Source organism: Mandrillus leucophaeus, unplaced genomic scaffold (assembly GCF_000951045.1).
Source record: "Mandrillus leucophaeus isolate KB7577 unplaced genomic scaffold, Mleu.le_1.0 Scaffold1150, whole genome shotgun sequence".
Classification (NCBI taxonomy): domain Eukaryota; kingdom Metazoa; phylum Chordata; class Mammalia; order Primates; family Cercopithecidae; genus Mandrillus; species Mandrillus leucophaeus.
This window is the reverse complement of record NW_012099766.1, coordinates 345,594-365,014: the sequence shown is the minus strand read 5'-3', so window position 1 is coordinate 365,014 and position 19,421 is coordinate 345,594. Positions and strand designations below refer to the sequence as shown.

General features: G+C 38.3%; 1 protein-coding gene across 5 annotated transcripts in view; it reads left to right on the top strand.

Moving 5' to 3' along the window:
* The window catches only part of PDE4D (phosphodiesterase 4D, cAMP-specific), a 1,430,592-nt gene that overhangs the window by 1,212,511 nt on the left and 198,660 nt on the right, over positions 1-19,421 (top strand). For all 5 annotated transcript variants that reach the window (XM_011998004.1, XM_011998011.1, XM_011998038.1 and 2 more), the window contains 2 exons: positions 5,921-5,994; positions 11,068-11,117. In XM_011998004.1, the coding sequence (XP_011853394.1) occupies positions 5,921-5,994; positions 11,068-11,117 (124 nt within the window). The remainder of the gene's footprint in view (positions 1-5,920; positions 5,995-11,067; positions 11,118-19,421) is intronic.

Below are 19,421 nucleotides of genomic sequence, written 5' to 3'. Positions count from 1 at the left end.
ATAGGAAATTTGGCAAACCATTTAGTCCATATTAGTAAGCTATTTAAATAAAAAAGATGTGTACTTAGTATACTTGAAAATAGAACTTGGAATATAAATCAACTCTGTATAATTTATAGGCATATCTGATGCCCAAAAATAATCCCATAATATATTAAGACTTTGCTTATGATTAGCTAAGTGACTCACAATACCTTGTAGAGAGTGGTCATTACTCAAGAGGCTGCTGATTTTTTTTTTTTTTAAGTGGCTTCATCACGATTATCACAAATGGCCTTTTACTGGAGTATAAGACCTGGAAAGCCCCACTAGAATTAAAAACAAAACAAAACAAAAAACTGTTAAACCTGAAGAGTTTCACCACTGGTAGAGCATCTATGGGGAGGTGGGTAAGAGAGAAGTCCCAGTGAGTACGTTTAAGTAGCCTTCTCTTAAACCCTGTTGGACGTGATTGGCATATTTTGCTGACCCAATAACTAACTCCTCAAATTTTCTTTAATACAAAGTAGAACACTTACCACTTAACGGTAAATGCTATTTTAGCATTAACTATTTAAAACTAAAAACATGAGATATTTATGTCACTTGAAGTGATACCAATCTAATTTGTCCTGATATATCATAATTGCTTTCACCAAAGGACAGAAAACAACTGATTTTAGAAAAGTCACTCAGAAAAATATTTAGCCAAGTAGGCCAAAGAATTATCCACTTTTCCTAGCATGCTTTGAAGATTGGAATTTTACACTAAACCCTAATGAAAAAGCTATGCTTCTCAAAAAAAAAAAAAAAAAAAAAAAACATGAAATAAAAACTTTTTGCATAAAAAGTTTAGAAAAATAATAAGAAAAAGAAAAGGAAAATTTTCTAAAATTCCAAACCCCAAAATAACTGCTACTGACATTTTCCTTCATACCCTTTAGATTTATTTTTCTGTGCATATTTTCTTTCCTATGGCTCCTAAAAATGGCCCTCCCCTGTCGAAAGTGTTCGAAGATCCTCTCTCAAATCCATCTCATCTTCTGCCTCTTCTTGAGAACTCATTTCTTTATGCCTGAGTCCATCTCCAAAACACAAAAGGATCTCTCCCTGGTCTTTCCAAATCATGGTTTCCTTTGACGTGAGAAGAATAAAATCCTAAAATAGAGGAATTTAGGAAGCCATGCAAAGATATATTGAACATTTTTGACCAGGCTAAAGCCTGAAACATCTTGGATAGATGTAATTTTCAGAAAGGATCCTATAGTATCTCTCCACAGTCTATCCTGTTGTCTAAAACACTGTCAGGGCGAGAAATTCTTGCTGGTGTTTAACCTAAACTCTCTTCCATCTCTGATTTCTTATGCTTTCCCTTATAAGCTCAGAATCCCTTTGGTCCTCAGAGAAAGTGACAGCTTTAAATTTTTTTTATTTCAATTGTTAAAGTATTCTCTTGTGTTTGTCTTGAAATCTTTTGGTGTGGGTGTTTCCTTAGGCACCAAGGCTAGAGAGGAATCCCACTGGAGTGCACTCAGCAACTGACCGTTTTTTCTTGGCCAGAGTTCTTGGGGGCCAAGGAGCACTAAGGAGGCACAATGCTGATAAACTGTAGGAAACCCTTCTCTGCAGTCAGCTGCCTCCGGACTCAGTGATCCCAGGATTTGTGACACAACTACCCTGTAGTAAAACTCTAAGTTGACTAGAATTCTCATGTGGAAGTGTGTAATGTTAAATGAAGTAGACTCTGATGAAAGAGAAAACAGGGAAACCCAAGCATTATGCTGGATCCCTGGAGAAACCCTCACATCTTTCAGACTAAGGAGATATTCCTGATTTGAAAATACAGAGGCAGGAGAATAACTTGAACCCGGGAGGCAGAGGTTGCGGTGAGCCGAGATCGCGCCATTGCACTCCATCCTGGGGCACAAGAGCAAAACTCCGTCTCAAAAAAAATAAAAATAAAAAAAATACAGGGTAGGAACAACAACTACATCTTTTTACCTTTACTCTAACCAAAGTAAAGCACCTGGGAGACTTCTAGGATAAAAAATGCAGTAGTTATTAATACTATACAATATTACCATTTAGTTGGTAATAAAATATAACCAATATTCTCATATCCCTGCCTGTCCCTCAGCCACTTCACCCAGCAGCAACAATCTTGTGGCCTCATCACCATCCCCAAGCTTGCAGACTGTGCTAGGCCCTCCCTGCCAGGCTGTGAAAGAAGATAGTCACCTCGTTTCATTTGGTGCTGATTTTTTAGCTTTTCTTTAGCCTTAATTAGTTTAAATTACAGCTACTGTCTTCTGGACATCTAAGTTCTTTTTACGATCGAACCGTATAAAATTGTCTATCAACCATTTCTGGTGTACAAACCAGCAATTTCATACGGTTTAAACAAAACATAACTTGGAAAGAGATTTTCTTTTCATAAAAATGACCTTTCTATTTTGTAAATAAGCATAACTTGACTCCGGCTTTTTCCGGCTTTTTCCGGAGTAAGACCGAAGTGATGAATCTCTTCCAGCGCGGGTTCCCGCTGTCTCCACCGCCAGTGGCACCTCCACCTCATGGTCTGTATTTTACCGCCATCTAGTGTTAGCAAGTGTATATGGTTACGAAAAACAATCCTCAAAACCATTTATTTTCCTCTTTTTCTTAGGCTATAATGTTCAGCTGTTTAAGTGTTAAATGATAACTGCATTTTCCTGCTATTTTCAGTGATTCCTACTGTTTAATAAATGTTTAGAAGCACCTAAGGAGATCCGAGAATAGTGTATGTAAATAACATTGAATTCTTCCCCATGGGCTAATACATGAACCATCTTTGTCTAAAATTTTTCTGTAAAACTACCAGTGTTTCTTTCCTAAGGAATATATATTTCTCATGATTCCTAATGTATTTTTGACATTTACTGGCTATACTTTTGCTTGGTGGGGCAGAAGAGAAAGAAATGACCTTAATTTTCTAACCAATGAGCTCTGTGGAAGAAACCTCAGGGACCTTTTTGGTTAGCAAGCATTAAGAAGTAAGGACAATTGTAAAAGGAGCATTAAAGCTTTTACTACAGTTCTTAAAGAGTCGAATTCAGGGGAAGTGAGGACTGCCCTGAACAAAGCAAAGATCAATGAAATTTTAATTTAGGGGCTTCAGTAAAACGGTTTATAGTTCTCCCCACAGCCTACAATAACAGATGCTCCCTCTTTGTGCCCTGCAATGAAAGTGAAAGCTTAAAAGACTAACACAGTGATAACAGTGATGACGACACCAAGAGTCAGTCAGCGAGGCCCAAGACAACACTCCCTTATAAGATTTATCTAGAAATGTTATTTACACTTCTGCCAATAAATAGCATACATGTCATACTGTAGAAGATAATAGTTAACACCAAACATAAAATTTATAAAATACTGTTTGTCCTACTGCAAAAATAAATAAATAAATAAATAAATCCACACACACAATAAATAATCTAATACTGGCATGCATAGGAAATAACTTCTCTACCAGGTTATTTATTGCAACGGTGTTTGTCAAAAATCAACTTTAAGATAGAAAACCTAAAAGCTGATTGCTAGTGGCCAGGCAACTGAATGTCTGAAGGACAGACTGGTAGACAGATTTCTTTTTTCACTTTTTATTTTGAAGTATTTCATATATATAAGAGAATATAGCTGGTAATTATGTAAAATATAAAGAATAACACTAAAATGAACAGTTTAGGAAATAGAACAGTATCAGTATTTTAATGTTCCCTGAATGTCCCTCCCCAGGTTAATCTGTTTCTATTGCCTCTTTTCAGAAATAACAATAATTTTGATTTTTATCTCAATCATTGAAGGGGAGACTTTTTGCTTTGTACTCTTTTGTTTAAATTCTGAAGCATGTCAAGATATAAATTATACAAAAATAAATTTTAAACTAAAAACCAAGACAAAATAATATTAAATTAGATTATTTATTAAATTAGTATTATAACAGAGGCAAAAACTCCTCTACAGAAATTTTTCTTTTCGTAACTGATGTTTCCTTTCAAATGGCCATAGAAAATAAGTTGCCTGCAGCTCTATGCCTATTTACCCAGCTGTCAACTGCAATGAACTTAACTATTATGTATGGGAATAAAACTCTCAGAATTCTGGAGTTAAACATTTTGCCTAGGAAAGGGATCAATTAGCTGGTGCAATGATTTTATCTTAAAGCCTTCATTAGTGTGTTTGATATTCACTTCTTAAAACATAAATTAAGCCTGCATGATTTAATGACAGTGGATCATTTATCCGATTTACTTCTGCATCATTCAAGATTTCATGCCTAATGAAAGACATCGTGGTCTGATGTCAGCAGTTGGCTATTTGAATACTCCATCATAGGCAGCGTGACCTTTCAGAGCTGTGGGTTGTTTATATGAGATAATGAGCCAGGTTTTTCCAGTGACTGAGTTAATCACGGTTGGCTTCTTAGGAAGCAGCATTAACTCCTTTAGGGGAAAATGCTGTACGTCACTGTCCCAAAGTGTACACAGCTCTCCATTGACTTATACAAACGAACATCAATTTCATAATCAAAAACAACAACAACAAAACAGAGTCTGGGACATTTTTGTCTTTAAAAAAAAAAATTAGACTGATTTTAGTCTAGGTCCGTGCCAGATGAAAAATTTCTGAGAACAACTCTGGAACCCTTGGAGCAATTAAAAAATTGGACTCTTGAATTACCAATGCTAAGCATTAAGTAAATTTCCCATGTGCATGCCAAGTCATTAAGTCAAAAGTAACGCTGCCATCATGGGCTAATATTGGCTGAAAGCTTTCTATTTGCCAGGCACTGTTCTTGGCACCAAACCTGTCATTCCATATACTCCTCACAATTCTACGAGGTAGGTATCACCATCCCAGTTTTCCAGGTTAGGAAGCTGAGGTACAAAGAGGTTGCATATCTAGTCCAAGTTCACACATTTACTACATAACAGAGCCAGACAGTCTGGGTTGTTATATAATACCTACTCAGACATTTGGAATCTGTGTTTTACATAAACTTAGCACTCTAGCTGTCACCCAAATCACCTATAATCCCATCTAATATGGGTTTGACCCTGGGGAAACTTGCCCATTTCAGGAAAAAGAGAGGAGGGAAGAAGGAGAAAAGGCTCTTGGAACCTTCTCCTAGGCTCACTTCCAGTCCGTTGGCTACTTTTTAGTTCCACATGGAATTAGAAAAAGTGACTGTTAGAGATAGTGATGCCTATTGGTCCTGCCTTGTCATGTGTGTGGGCATGTTGTGTCTATGTATTCATTTAGTCAACCAATTTTTATTGAGTATCTTCTGTGTGCCAAGCATTGTGCATGTACAGGGCAGTAGCATTTTACATAGGAAATGCATCCCTGAGAGTTTCTTACAATGCACAATTCAGATAACCTTAACAAAAGAAAGCAATGTCTGCTTACTAGCTAGAGTAGCCATGTAGCAAAGGTAGAAAAACAGTTTAAAATTCACTTCAATTGCCAACTTAAAATTATGGGATTCTTAATCAATTTTTGAAGAGATCTGGGAGTAGGGAACTTTTTTATCCCTAAAGTGAGATTTATTAGCATTTTATATTATACTATTTGAAATGTGCATAAAATGCAATCATGTTATCTGTATATCACCTGGAATATTGTCTTGGTGACTAAGGAACCCAGAAATACTGTGGAAACTGCTGCTACTGTCACCATATTCACAGACAATAGGGAGAGATTTCTGGAAAATCCCTGCAGTCTGGCCTCTCTGGATTTCCTGTGGATACCTACAAACTTCACTAAGTGTTGGGAGATTCTTTAGTGGTATATGAAACTAAGTTTCAAGCAATATCAAGTTTTCTCTTAACAAACCATTTTCAAGTGTATTTAAAATGGCCTTAGTTCAAGAAGTTTCAAGAATCCTTTCTTGTTGTAGGTCTTGGCCAGTCTGCGAACTGTACGAAACAACTTTGCTGCATTAACTAATTTGCAAGATCGAGCACCTAGCAAGTAAGATATCCTTTTTTCCCCTCTTTTTGCTGAACTTTTATATAAGTTTTCTCAACTTGATTGAACCCAAGGCAATATGTTAGACTTCTCTGTGTTGTTGCCACGTTGTCTAACCGTGTATACTAAGTCATATGATGTCCTGTTAATTTTCTATAAATACTTTGTGGTGATGGTTCTAATATCAGAAATGAAGCAGTATGACAAATAAATATGGTGATTCCATCTGTCAGAAATCATCTGGCATGATCAGTCCTCTGCCCAGTTATTTACACTCAGGGTAACTTTATAGTTTTGGCTTACTTCATAAATTAACCGTGGGTGAATAATCTCATCACACCTTAAGATCAGATGAAAGTCATCCTCTCAGGACAACGATGATTTGGAGAAGTGACATCTCATAGCAAAGACCTTTGATTCTCCTGCTGTTACTGACTTTCAGATCAGCAGCATTCATGGAGCAATTAATAGAATTGTGGTTTATATGACAACAGGGAAAGCATTTGAAAGATGGGAAATGATTATCATTTCAGGTTCTTGATAAAGGCAAAAAAATCTAAAAAGATAAAAGTAATTTTTCAATATTAAATGGAAAACTGGTTTGCTGTTATTTCAATGTCCTTTTTTTAAAAAAAAATCTGTTATTAATAAGAAATAAGATATTAAAATACAAACTTCAAATAATTTTCCAGAAGGAAAAAAAAAACATTTAAATCAATATTAAGAGGATAGTGAATATAAGTATATTACAACTTTTTTTTTTTTTTTAAATGGAGTCTTGCCCTGTCGCCCAGGCTGGAGTGCACTGGCGCGATCTTGGCTCACTGCAAGCTCCACCTCCTGAGTTCACGCCATTCTTCTGCCTCAGCCTCCCAAGTACCTGGGACTACAGGTACCCACCACCACACCAGGCTCATTTTTTTGTATTTTTAGTAGAGACGAGGTTTCACCCTGTTAGCCAGGATGGTCTCGATCTCCTGACCTTGTGATCCGCCCGCCTCGGCCTCCTAAAGTGCTGGGATTACAGGCGTGAGCCACCACGCCCGGACGGAACTACAACGTATCTAAGTGTATAACATTTCATAGTAGTTAGTACTTCTTAAAAACAATGAAAAATCTGAACTTTCCATTTCATAATAATAAAATTGACCTCCCAAATTCACAGTTTTTATTATTAAAAATAGCTCTGGTCATTATTCAAGTACTTCTTGTGATAGAAAAAAAAGTTTTAAAAAATCAATATAAATGTAACAATGCAAGTTATTGGAATGGAACCCATTAGATTCTGTTTTTCCAGATAATGAATTTTCACAGTCCTATTCTCTCAGCCCGAACACTTCTCATCTTCTTCTTCCTCTCTTCATCTACTGGGCTAATTGTCATTCATTCTTTGGATTGCAGCTTAAATAAAATTCCTTTTGGAGCACTGCCCCTGGCAATACCCAACATAGACACACTCACAAGCCCTAATCAAAGTGACGTGCCTTTCCATCTCTGTCTGGTTGTACCTCGTACCTGATTCCTGTGTTAGCACGTATCTCTCTGTGCTCCTGTTGCCTGTTTGTCTACTGGGATGCTCCTGAACACTGTCAGTTCCCAGTGAGTAGGAATGTAGTTGGTTCACATTTGTATTCCATGTGCCTAGTATAATACAGAGTCTTACCAGTCTGCAAAGGCCTATTCACTGAAAGGGTAAAGTAGTAACTCAGCATGTAAAATCTGAGGGCATGCTTTGAGGTACCCCTTCATTACCAATCACATTTTCCATGTAACATGGCCGCACAATATCACACTGACCTCAGCGGCCCCCTTGGGCTTTGGGGATTTGGTAGCTTATAAGATCAGTCACCTCCCCCTTAGAAAGTCTCAGCTCTGCGGAAGAAATGAAGTTACTGGTTGTCACTCCCAAACTTTTTAGTCTTGAATTTTACCCAGGAAACTGGGAGTTTTGTCTTTAAAAGGTGAACAAGAAACTCCGTTTATGCTTCCTTTATATATAGTCACCTGGATACCAGCATTTAAATCTGTGGCAGGCAGGCAAATAGTTGATCAGTCAGGCTCCAGAGATGATCTGAGGCCTGTTTCTCTGCAAGACAGAAGTTTTCAGCTGACATACAGGGACAGAACAGATTGAAATGGAAAGGAGGAGCTAGAAGAAAACAGAAAATCATAGCTTAAGCCTGAACTTCCTCTCTGCCTTGACAATGCCCAGGGTGACATCTAACCAAACAGTGTTATCTGGCAGACTCTAAGTAAAGGCCACTGTGGTCTTCCTTTTGGTCAATGCAAATTTGTGCCTCCATTACTGATTCAAACCAAATCGGCTTCTTTGGGTATCAGAATAGTAGGATTCAATCTATACACGGCTAAACTCAATTCTGTTCAGTGAGAACAAAGTGCTGTAACTCTGCCTCATCACATGATGACCCTGGAGGAACCAGAACTTTCTCGCTAGGCACTCACAGAGCCGCTAGAACATTTCCAAGCTCATCCTTGGATTTTGTGGAAGGCATGTGCTGCTTTGCACAAGCCACTTTTTTTTTTTTTTTTTTTTTTTTTGAGACGGAGTCTCTTCACTCTGTCGCCCAGGCTGGAGTGCAGTGGCATGATCTTGGCTCATTGCAAGCTCTGTCTCCCGGGTTCACACCATTCTCCTGCCTCAGCCTCCAGAGTAACTGGGACCACAGGCGCCCACAACCACACCTGGCTAATTTTTTGGATTTTTAGTAGCGACGGGGTTTCACCGTGTTAGCCAGGATGGTCTCGATCTCCTGACCTTGTGATTCGCCCACCTCGGCCTCCCAAAGTGCTAAGATTATAGGCATGAGCCACTGCACCTGGCCCACACATTGCTGACTTGTTAACACACTACTGGTTCCTGTCACCTTGGGTTTTCTGCTTTTGTTTTGCCTTTGTGATTTTTTATTCCACAAGTGAGTTCTGGCTCATTTGTCATTAAAGGAGGTATCGATGCAACCCTGGATCAAAGGATTAATATTTTCTGCTTGCCATTACCTGTTCAGATATCAAGTTCCTGAGTGCCAGTTAATTGTAGGATTGACAGTAAAAGGAGATAATCAGTAACAAGTCAACCATTTGGTTTTCCAAAACTGTAGAGTAGTGTAGAAATATTAATTTCATACCATTCCCAGACAAAATCAATGGTTTCTAAGTTTTCACAGAGCAAGAACTAAAAAGGAATAATCAGGATATCGATTATTTGAATGATAAACTCTTAGCAAGAAGGTAACAGGTAACACTCTGTTCTGCACAGCAAGACCCCATCTCTTAAAAAAATAAAGTTTTATTAGCCAAGCATGGTGACATGCACCTGTAGTCCCAGCTACTTGAGAGGCTGAGGTGGTAGGGGGAATCACTAGAGCTCAGGCGTTCAAGGCTGCAATGAGCTATGATCACACCACTGCACTCCAGCCTGGGCAACAGAGTGAGACCCTGTCTCAGAAAATTTTTTTTTTTAATTTTAAAAAGAAGAAGATAATTACTGGTATATAGACCAGAGCTATTTCAGAGCAGTTGCTTAAAATATTAACCTTTTAGTTTATCGAGTTTAAATTCTCCCCATTTTTCCCCTAACCATTTTATTTTATAATTAAAAAAACTAAAAGAATTCAGAAGTAAAATTTGGTGCATTTTCAATCAAACACAAAATTTTAATCACAAACTGATACCAATAAACTTAAGAGCAATGAAAGGGAGCCAGAGGCTGAGTGGAACTAGTGAGAATTTACAAAATCCCAGGCTGCTTTCCCCAAGTTTCCCGCACCCTGCTAAGAGATTCATCATCTCAGCAAGGCATATTTGAAGAGCCTGATGCTATCGGCACATATGTGAGGCTGTGCATACAGGTTCCACAAAAACATCTAAAACTAAGGCAACAAAGCAGAGCATAGGCCCTAGGATCACATTCATTTAGTTCAAATCTCACCTTTGTTACTTAAAGCTAGTTCTTCAAATTCTCAAAGTTTTGGTTTTGTCATTGGTAAAATGAGAACAATGACACTTACTTCCTTAAGGCTTATCATGAGGATTAAATGAGATAATTCATTTAAAGTGCTTATTTTGCAATGTCTGATCCACAGGAAGTGTTTATTAAGTGTTAGCCATTGGTAGAGGCAATATATATATATAATTATTATATACCTTATATATGTATCAGACATCTTTGAATGTATCTAAAAGTTTTTTAAATCATTATATTTTAAAAGCTGTCAATTACAAGTAATAACTTTATAAAGTTATATTTCAAAAATGTTGATGGATACTTTATAAATGATATTCTTTTCAACATAATTTATTAAGCACTGACTGAATACTGGATGCATTGTACTAGGCTGTGTAGAGAATATAAGTTAATCAGACAACATGCTTTTTTCTTCAAGGGGTTTATAGTCATTTTGTGGAACTTGGCAAACATCTGAAAACTTAGAGAATACAAGATAGAATTTATTTAAGTACCTTTGGCTTAGAGTATTTCTAAAGCCTCTACTGTATCTATTTGGACAAGCCATTTATATACCTCTCTAACAAAGATATCAGAAATATAAGAATATAAGAAAGGAAATATAAGGAAACAGGAAAAAGTTCAAATAGCTTCTCTAATTATAAGATAGTTTACAATAAATCATTCACTTCTAATAATGTACAGGCAATCATGAGAATATATGCCAACAATAAAAATTTCTTAACCCTGCATTAGGGAAAGCAATTATACATTGACTGCTTTTTCAAATTCAGAGTCTGTACGCCCTGGCTTCAGTCAATAAAATCAGTAAGAATTTCCTCTTCTCTCATGTCCCAGTGACACTTACATCAGCTTTATTTACCCCAAGTCAATCACTGTGAGATTTTACTGTTTTCTTTTTGGACATGTGTGATCTGAGCCATAATACAAAGAACGCCTAGGGACTTGTCTGGCTGGTCTGAAAGAAATCATTTGCATGTCCAAACTTAAAAATAATTCTTTAAAGTAAAAGGCTGTATCTGAAATGACTCAGAGAGCGATCAAATCAACAAGCCCCACATATTTACTGCTTTGTATTTTTCTGTCTTTGTCAGAAGATCACCCATGTGCAACCAACCATCCATCAACAAAGCCACCATAACAGGTAAGAAAGATCTGGAGCTTATTCGTCATGTGTCTAGGAAGAAACCATTTCTGCCAAAAGTCAATATAACACCAACACCAATTTCATGCTGCAATTTGAAAATGTTAAAGAAATAAATTCTTTCTTCTCTACATTATCATTTCTATCATTGATCTCACAAATTGTCTAAGCTGTTATTTGGAAAATTTTTACTGGTTTACATTTTTTTACTGATGTACATTATTTTTAACCATTTAACTATGTGCTTATACTCATTTGAGCATTGCTCTGGGCATTTGTGTTTTGAGAGATGGTGTTACTTTCAAGTCGCTTCCCATTCTGGTTCCACACATGTGTTATTAGCATGATATAATATGTCATCATTTAGTTTAATAAGAGTGAAGGCATAAATAAAAGGAGTAGCATGTTGGTTCATCAATATCTCACTTGTGTGTAGGAAGGAACATTGTTTCAGTAGTCCAATAAAGAACTGAGAGAGCTGAGAAGAAACTCAGTTTGGGAGGGGAGAGAAGTTAATATACAATACAGAAAAAAGTTCAATGAGATCAAAACACAGGGATCTATAAATGTTTGGGAAAGAAAAATAAGAGGAAAGATGAGAGAAGTCAAGTGCATAAAAATAAAATTATCTCAATTCCTATTAGTCTGTTTTAGGCACAGAACTTGACCCCAACTGAACCAAAAACAGAATGCATGATCTCATTTTGCTGAACCTGAAACCAAATTGAACTCTTTTGACTATTTCTTGAAACCCCAATTGATTCATTAAAATAATGGCCTGGAAAAGAAAACCTATGTTTTCTAAAATTGTTACCAGAAGAAAATTAGCATATTCTCAAAACTAAAACATTCTTCATTGGATTCAAGTGTCTTCCTTTAGCTCCAACCTATAATGTGCTAAGGAGCTCTTATTAAGTTATTAGTGAGTACACTTTGGTTGAAATTTAACTTTATCTTGTCCAGATGTCTGTTTCTGTTTGTGGACACCACATTAGAGTTGATTCTGGTATCATTGTTAATGTCATCTTTTCTGAAAGTCATCAAGTGGAACTTATATTTCAATGAATGTTAAATTATTGATTCTCTTCTTCATGTTTCTCTTTCAAAATATTATTGGTGATGACTTCCAGTTATCATTTTATAGTACATATATGGTTAACCAGTTTTGTTCTTGATATTGATCAAGAAATGAACAATAGGGCCAGGAGTGGTGGCTCACTCTTGTAATCCCAGCACTTTGGGAGGCCGAGGTGGGTGGATCACTTGAGGCCAGCAGTTCAAGACCAGCCTGGCCAACATGGCGAAACCCCATCTCTACTAAAAATACAAAGCTTAGCGTGGTGGTGAGCACCTGTAATCCAAGCTACTTGGGAGTCTGAGACAGGAGAATCGCTTGAACCCAGGAGGCAGAGGTTGCAGTGAGCTGAGACTGTGCCACTGCACTCCAGCCTGGGCAACAGAGTAAGACTGTCTCAAAAAAAAAAAAAAAAAAAAAGAGAGAGAAAGAGAGATGAACAATAAAAATTCCTGTATGCTAAAATACTTTGAGTAACTGATTTCTTCTGCCAAAATTCAAATTCAATATAAATGAGGCTAAACTGAGTTGGAGGTGTGGAACTGGATCCCTCTGTTTCTATGCACTTTCCTATGTTGAGGTATGGACAAGCCTACATTTATGACCTTGTACCTGGGGCCTCTAGTGAGAGAAGCCACATGGAAGCTGGTCTTCACGCTGCTTCAGGCACTAGATCTGACCCCCATCAAGAGGGACTAGCCTCAACCCCCAATTTTGTAATAAGCAAGAACTGACATTGCTGTTTGGGCAGAATGCAGTGCTATTTTGGTTCCTGGAAGCTTTTTTAGCTTGAGGTCACGTATGAGCTGGCCTCACAGGTGGAGCAGCATTCTGTCTCCCAGAAGAGCAGCATCAGGTACCAGTGGAAATTGTTGTGTCTGACAACAGATGGTTGGGTGCTCAGTGGTCAGGGCAGCTGCCCAGCCACCCCAGCAGATGCCAGACACAGATTAACAGGAGAGAGTAGCTACACTCAAAGGGCACAGACTTGATCTTAAGCATATGTGACAGACCTCACAGAAGCTCCTAGAAATGTATACATAGTAAGGGGGCCCTGGAACCATACCAGAGGGAATTATGAGTCACAGAAATTAAGAAATTAAGGTGAATATGGCCTCATTCATACCCTCAAGCTCCTGACCTGAGGCCTAGGGATGAGGGGGATACAGAAATACCTTATCTCGAAAGGGGAACGAATTAACTGTTGTTACCACTCAGTGCCGCTGGGCTCCTCACAAAGCACAACCGGAAATGAACTGACTAAAACTGGGAATTCATTTTTCTTGCCCAAACGTAGCAAACCAAGGTGGGAACATGGCATAAGGATGGAGGGATGAGGGCAGTAGCAGGGGAAGGTTCCCCTTTCTGAGCCCATTTTGGAAAAAGTGGGCCTTTAAAACTTCAGTACTAGTAATAATAATAGTGGTTGAGACTTTGACATTAGTAAGATTTGAGACACTCAGAAAAGGCAGTGCTTGTGCCTTTCCTCCCTCCGCAACTGACCGCTCAGGCCCCACCCTCTAGGCTCACTCCCCCTGAAGTTGGAACCTGGCTGTACCTTGGCAGTAGTCCTGGGAAGGGCAAAGAAGTGTTAAAAAGAGTCAGTGAGGAACCCTTAAGATAAATGAGTTCCTGTTGATAGGGGTCAGACCTAGTGCCTGGAGCAGCATGAGGACCAGTTTCCATGTGGCTTCTGTCACTAGAGGCCCCAGGTACAGGTTCACAAATGTAGGCCTGTCCATCCCTCAACATAGGAATAAGGTCTAGAGTAACAGTATAGCCTAACAGTTAAGTTCCTGGCTCATCCAAAAGGCTGCTAGAGCACACAGCTCCAAGTGCCTCTGGAGGGCAACTCCACAGAACATCACGATAGATTTGTACCACGTGTAGATTTGCATCACGATACATTTGTACCCCCTAGAATTGTACCACGTGTTTGCTTTGCCTGCCCAGAACTCAAATCATGCTCTATCATGAGAGCTTTGTGGCCCTGGGCAGGTTGCATACCCTTTCTCTGCTCAGTTTCCTTGGCTATAATATAGTGACACTGCTTCCTACAGTTGTTGTTGGGTTGAATGAGTGAACACATGTGTTGCTCTTAGCATAGTGCCTCACAGAGCCAGCACTTAATACATCTTTTTAAATTCCATTTTGTTGTTATTACTTGATTTTGTTTTTAGGGCCCACCGTATAGATAGAACTAGGGGTTTCTTCATCAGTTCAGGCTGCCTTAACAGAGTACCGTAGACTGGGTGGCTTATAAACAACATACGTTTATTTCTCACAGTTCTGGAGGCTGGAAGTCTGAGATCAGGATGCCAGCACGGTTGGGTTCTGGTGAGAACCTTCTTCTCAGTTGCATCAGTGCTCTTTATAAGGGCACTAGTCTCATTTGTGAATGTTGAGTGCTCCACCCTCACAACCTAATCACCTCCCACAGGCCCAGCCTCCAAATATCAACACATAGGGGGTTAGGATATTGAAATGAATTTTGGGGGCACACAAACACTCAGTCCATAACAAGGGGTAATGGAAAGAATAAGACAAAGACACAAAGGAAGGAAAGGGAACAGTGAGAGAAAAGCAAGCTTGCAGGATCATAAGAGGAAAGCTTATGGGTCCTTACATTGGCCAAAATGAATGCACTTGCTTTGTGCCCATCAAAATGGGGTCTCCCACTGCTCCCAGCACTGTCTCCTTTATTCTCATCACAATTCACAGTTGCTGGTGGCTTTGCGATACAGATGATACACTGTTGTTCAGGATGAATTTCAAAGTCTAAGAACTCACTTTTGAGTCATAGTTGTTTGACGGAGAAACATTAATTCTCTATCACTTTTCTGTAAACCAACTCTAATTTTAAAAAAGAAGAGTTAAGAACTTCAGCTGTCTACATATGACATACCATGCTTTCTAAGGAGTTGTCCCATAGAATTTACAATACCCTCTTCCTCTTTTCAAGGTTATTACATTTGACATGTGTTAAAGCCAGGAGACTTCGATTTTTTTTTTTTTTTTCTTGAGACAGAGTTTTGCTCTTATCGCCCAGGCTGGAGTGCAATGGCGTGATCTGAGTCTCACTGCAACCTCCACCTCCTGGGTTCAAGCAATTCTCGTGCATCAGCCTCCCAACTAGCTGGGATTACAGATGTCCACCACCATGCCCTGCTAACTTTTTGTGTTTTTAGTAGAGACAGAGTTTCACTATATTAGCCAGGATGGTCTTGAACTCCTGACCTCAGGTGATCCACCCACCTCGGCCTCCCAAAATGTTAGGATTACAGGCATAAGCCACTGCACCCAGCCGAGAGTTCGATTTTATAGCATTAGGGTTTTAAAGCAGATAGGTCACTGACCAGTTTTTATTTCCATATATAGTAGGCAAACATACAGGTCTAAAATGATCTAACAGTTCCTTAAAAGTAAGGCTTTGAAGTGTGTATTTATAAAAGAGACTTACTACTAAGTAGCTCTTTTGCTCTTTAGTGTGGTATGACAAAGATGATGTGTGTCATTTGGAGCCTGAATGTGAATCCAGTCTCTCCCTTTTGCTTCATTTCCTCATTTTGGAGATTTGAGTACCTAACACTTAGGACTGTTGCAAGAATTCAAGGAGATAAGTTATATAAAAGGATAGAGTTCAAGTTGGGCATGGTGGCACACGCCTATAATCCGAGCTACTCAGGAGACCAGGGTGGGAGGACTGCTTGAGCTCAGGAATTCAAGACCAGCCTGGGCAATGTAATGAGACCTTGTCTCCTAAAGAAAAAAAAAATGGAGGCCAGGCATGGTAGCTCATGCCTGTAATCTCAGCACTTTGCGAGGCCGAGGCAGGTGGATCACCAGGTCAGGAATTCAAGACCAGCCTGGCCGAGATGGTTAAACCCCGTCCCTACTAAAAATACAAGAATTACCCCAGCACGGTGTCAGGTGCCTGTAATCCCAGCTACTCGGGGGGCTGAGACAGGAAATCACTTGAACTCTGAGGGCGGAGGTTGCAGTGAGCTGAGATCGGGCCACTGCACTCCAGCCTGAGCAACACAGTGAGACTCCGTCTCAAAAAAAAAAAAAAAAAAAAAAAAAAAAGGAAAGAAAGAAAAGAAAGAAGGACAGAGTTCTGAATGTGATGAGGAACTCACCAAGTGTTTCTTCCTACAGCCCTGTCCCATGCCTGACTTTTTTGTTGTTGTTCCTAAATCTGATTTAAAAACTGGTAGAATAGAAGTAGCAGAGAATATTGGTGTGTCAGCTTCTTTGGTACACTTCATTTATGATTTTGTTTTCACATAGTCCTGGCATGACATTTTTAGTAATCCTTTTATCACTTAGAGTAAGGCTCACCTACATACATCCTTAATGTATGGTGCACACCAGAAGTAAAGAGTGCGTTGGAACATGGGAGGGTGGCAAAGAGTCAGAGATGCCCATGCCATACCTGTATTGGGACAGTGATCCCATTTTTGAAGTACAGCCATGTAGCTTGGAGCATTGTCAGTCCCTGCAAACATTTCGTTTTCAAACAATGTTAGCTCAAGGCCAAGTGTTCTGCAGCCATCTCATTAAATGTTGCTACATCTTCACAGTACCATTTTCAATGTTTCTGAATTTCCATATTTCCAATATGTTTATTTAATCATCTTCAATTAGAGGATTTTCACGCAAGGACCCAACTCGAAAGAAACTTATTTAAATATCTTTATTTTAAAGATGAAAAAACTGAGACCTAGTGAGAGAAGGTGCTGCTTAGTGACAAAGCCAGGAATAAACATGTGGTTCCTTTTTTGAGTCCATGGTCCTTCTTACACCTTTATAAAGTAAAATAACCCATTAGATTTGGGTAGCCTTTACACCCACCATGGAAGTATAGGTTTTAGAGAAAGTAAATGAAGTATTAATATTAACTAATGAGTAATAGATGTGGCATTGTATTATTTGTATATGAGCTTGAAAATTTCTCATCCCAACCTCTCACTGGACATGTCTTTATAGTTATAGCTATTTTGATTATATCTACTTCTTACACCCCAGAGGCATACAGACCAGCAGCCTAAGGCAAAGGACTTCTGGCTTTTGACTTTGGAAAATACAAATTCTTCTACAGGAGCAGTGAAACTAGTACAGCTGCCTGCTCTTTACCTGTAGGGGGAGACACATGATGCAGTGACAAACATAGAACAACACAGAAGTGGTTTTAGTCTAGAAGAAAAAAAAAAAAACGGTCTAAGTCTTCATTCCATTTTGTATTTTTTTACCCTGAAGATTCATGGCTTCATTAAAAACAGTAAGTGCATTCTAAATAGAATTTAGTCAATTGGCAAGTAGAGAATTAAAAAGTAAACTACCCAAATAATGCTAGTCTGTTAAAACACAATGAGAAGAAATTTAATCTTATATGTTTATTGTTCTAAAGCACAAGCAGTTTCTAAGAATTAATAAGGGGGAAAAACAATAACGATATTTAACTGGGACAATTTTTTTTTTTTGTTATCTGGGCTAATCGCTTAATGCTTTGAGCTTATTGAATGAAAGAATCTGAGCAACTATTTCATGGTGACAATAACGATGCTGGCTACTTACTTAGATCTGCCTTGTAAGTCTGTGTGTGTGTGATAAAAGCAAGTAGTATATATAATTTTTTAAAAAGAAATATAGAGACAGCTAATAGATGGGAGCAAGAACCATATAAAGCAGGCAAAAAGGATCTACGTGAGAGAAATATGTAAGTCCTCAGGAGATACTGAAGTAAAACATGTGTCGTGTCAGTGTATAGGGAAGACAGGAGACCCAGCCATTGCCAGAGAAGCCCCACTTCCTCATCAACCACCAGCAGGCAGCAGCTTCATGCTGTAGTTCTTTTTTTTTCCTTTAATAGAGTAAAGGTTGTGGCCACACTTTAATAATTGCAGAAAATATGTGTTCATTAAGCTTTTTAAAAAATGTGATTAAAAAATGCTGATGATACATTATGTTTAATAGCTTTAATAAAAAACTGATAAAGCATCTAATACATCCAATGACTGTTGGATGTCCTAAATCTTTTAAGCTAAAGGAGTTTACTTTTACAAAAATCCTCATTGAAAAAGAATCTTCTGGCAAAATCATTGAACTGAAAGATTTGCATAAATGCATGGAGTATGACTATTTATTAGTTAAACTTACGATCTTTTAGTGCAGTAAAAGTCAGTTTTCTTTCTTACAAATTAATTTGTTTTGGCCTTTTATGCTTTTATTTAGATAAGTAGAGCCATACCTATTAATATATAAAAAGATCAGATCTGACACAGTGGCTTTTTGACCAGGGATTGATTGAAGTTAGACTTGGTTTTATGAATAGTGAAAACAAGTGCTATGGCCTAATTGTGAGGGAAAATAATTTAATTGTACCTCTCTTGTCTGAATATCTGATTTGGATGCTTTGTTATAACTTTAATTGAAATAATTAAATGGGGCTGCATATTCATTTAGTCCAGCAAAAAGATTATGAGTCAAGCCACATAGGTTAAAAACCCAGCTTTCCTCTTACTAGTTGTCTAATTTTGGTCAATGTACTTAAATTCTCCAAGTTTTGGAGGTATTCCTTATCAGTGAATTCTAACTCAGTGCTTAATATAGTACTTGGTACCCAGAATGTATTCAACAAATGTTACTTATCATTATTGCTATAATATTATTATTATAATTATCTACGTGATCAGCAGTATTTTCCATGCACCTTATATATAGTATACATAGGCTCTGGAGGTAAAATGTGACTACTGGTTCAAGAAATTTACAAAGTAAGGGAGACGGAATTATAAATAGTTAAGTACTAGCTAAATGCCATGATTGAAGCCTTTATATTTTTTATTTTAATTAATTAATTAATTTTTAGAAATAGGGCCTCACTCTTGTTGCCCAGGCTGGAGTGCAGTGGCACGATCTCGGCTCATTACAACGTCCGCCTCCCAGCCTCAAGCAATCCTCCCACCTCAGCCTCCTGAGTAGCTGGAACTACAGGCATGCACCAACATGTGTGCCTAATTTTGTATTTTATTTTTTGTATTTTTTGCAGAGACGGCATTTTGCCATGTTGCCCAGGCTGATCTGGAACTCCTAGGCTCAAGCAATCTGCCAACCTCGGCCTCCCAAAGTGCTGGAATTATAGGTGTGAGCCACAGAGCCCGGACTGAAGCCTCTTTAAATATATATACACACACACACACACACACACGTATAAAATAAATATATAA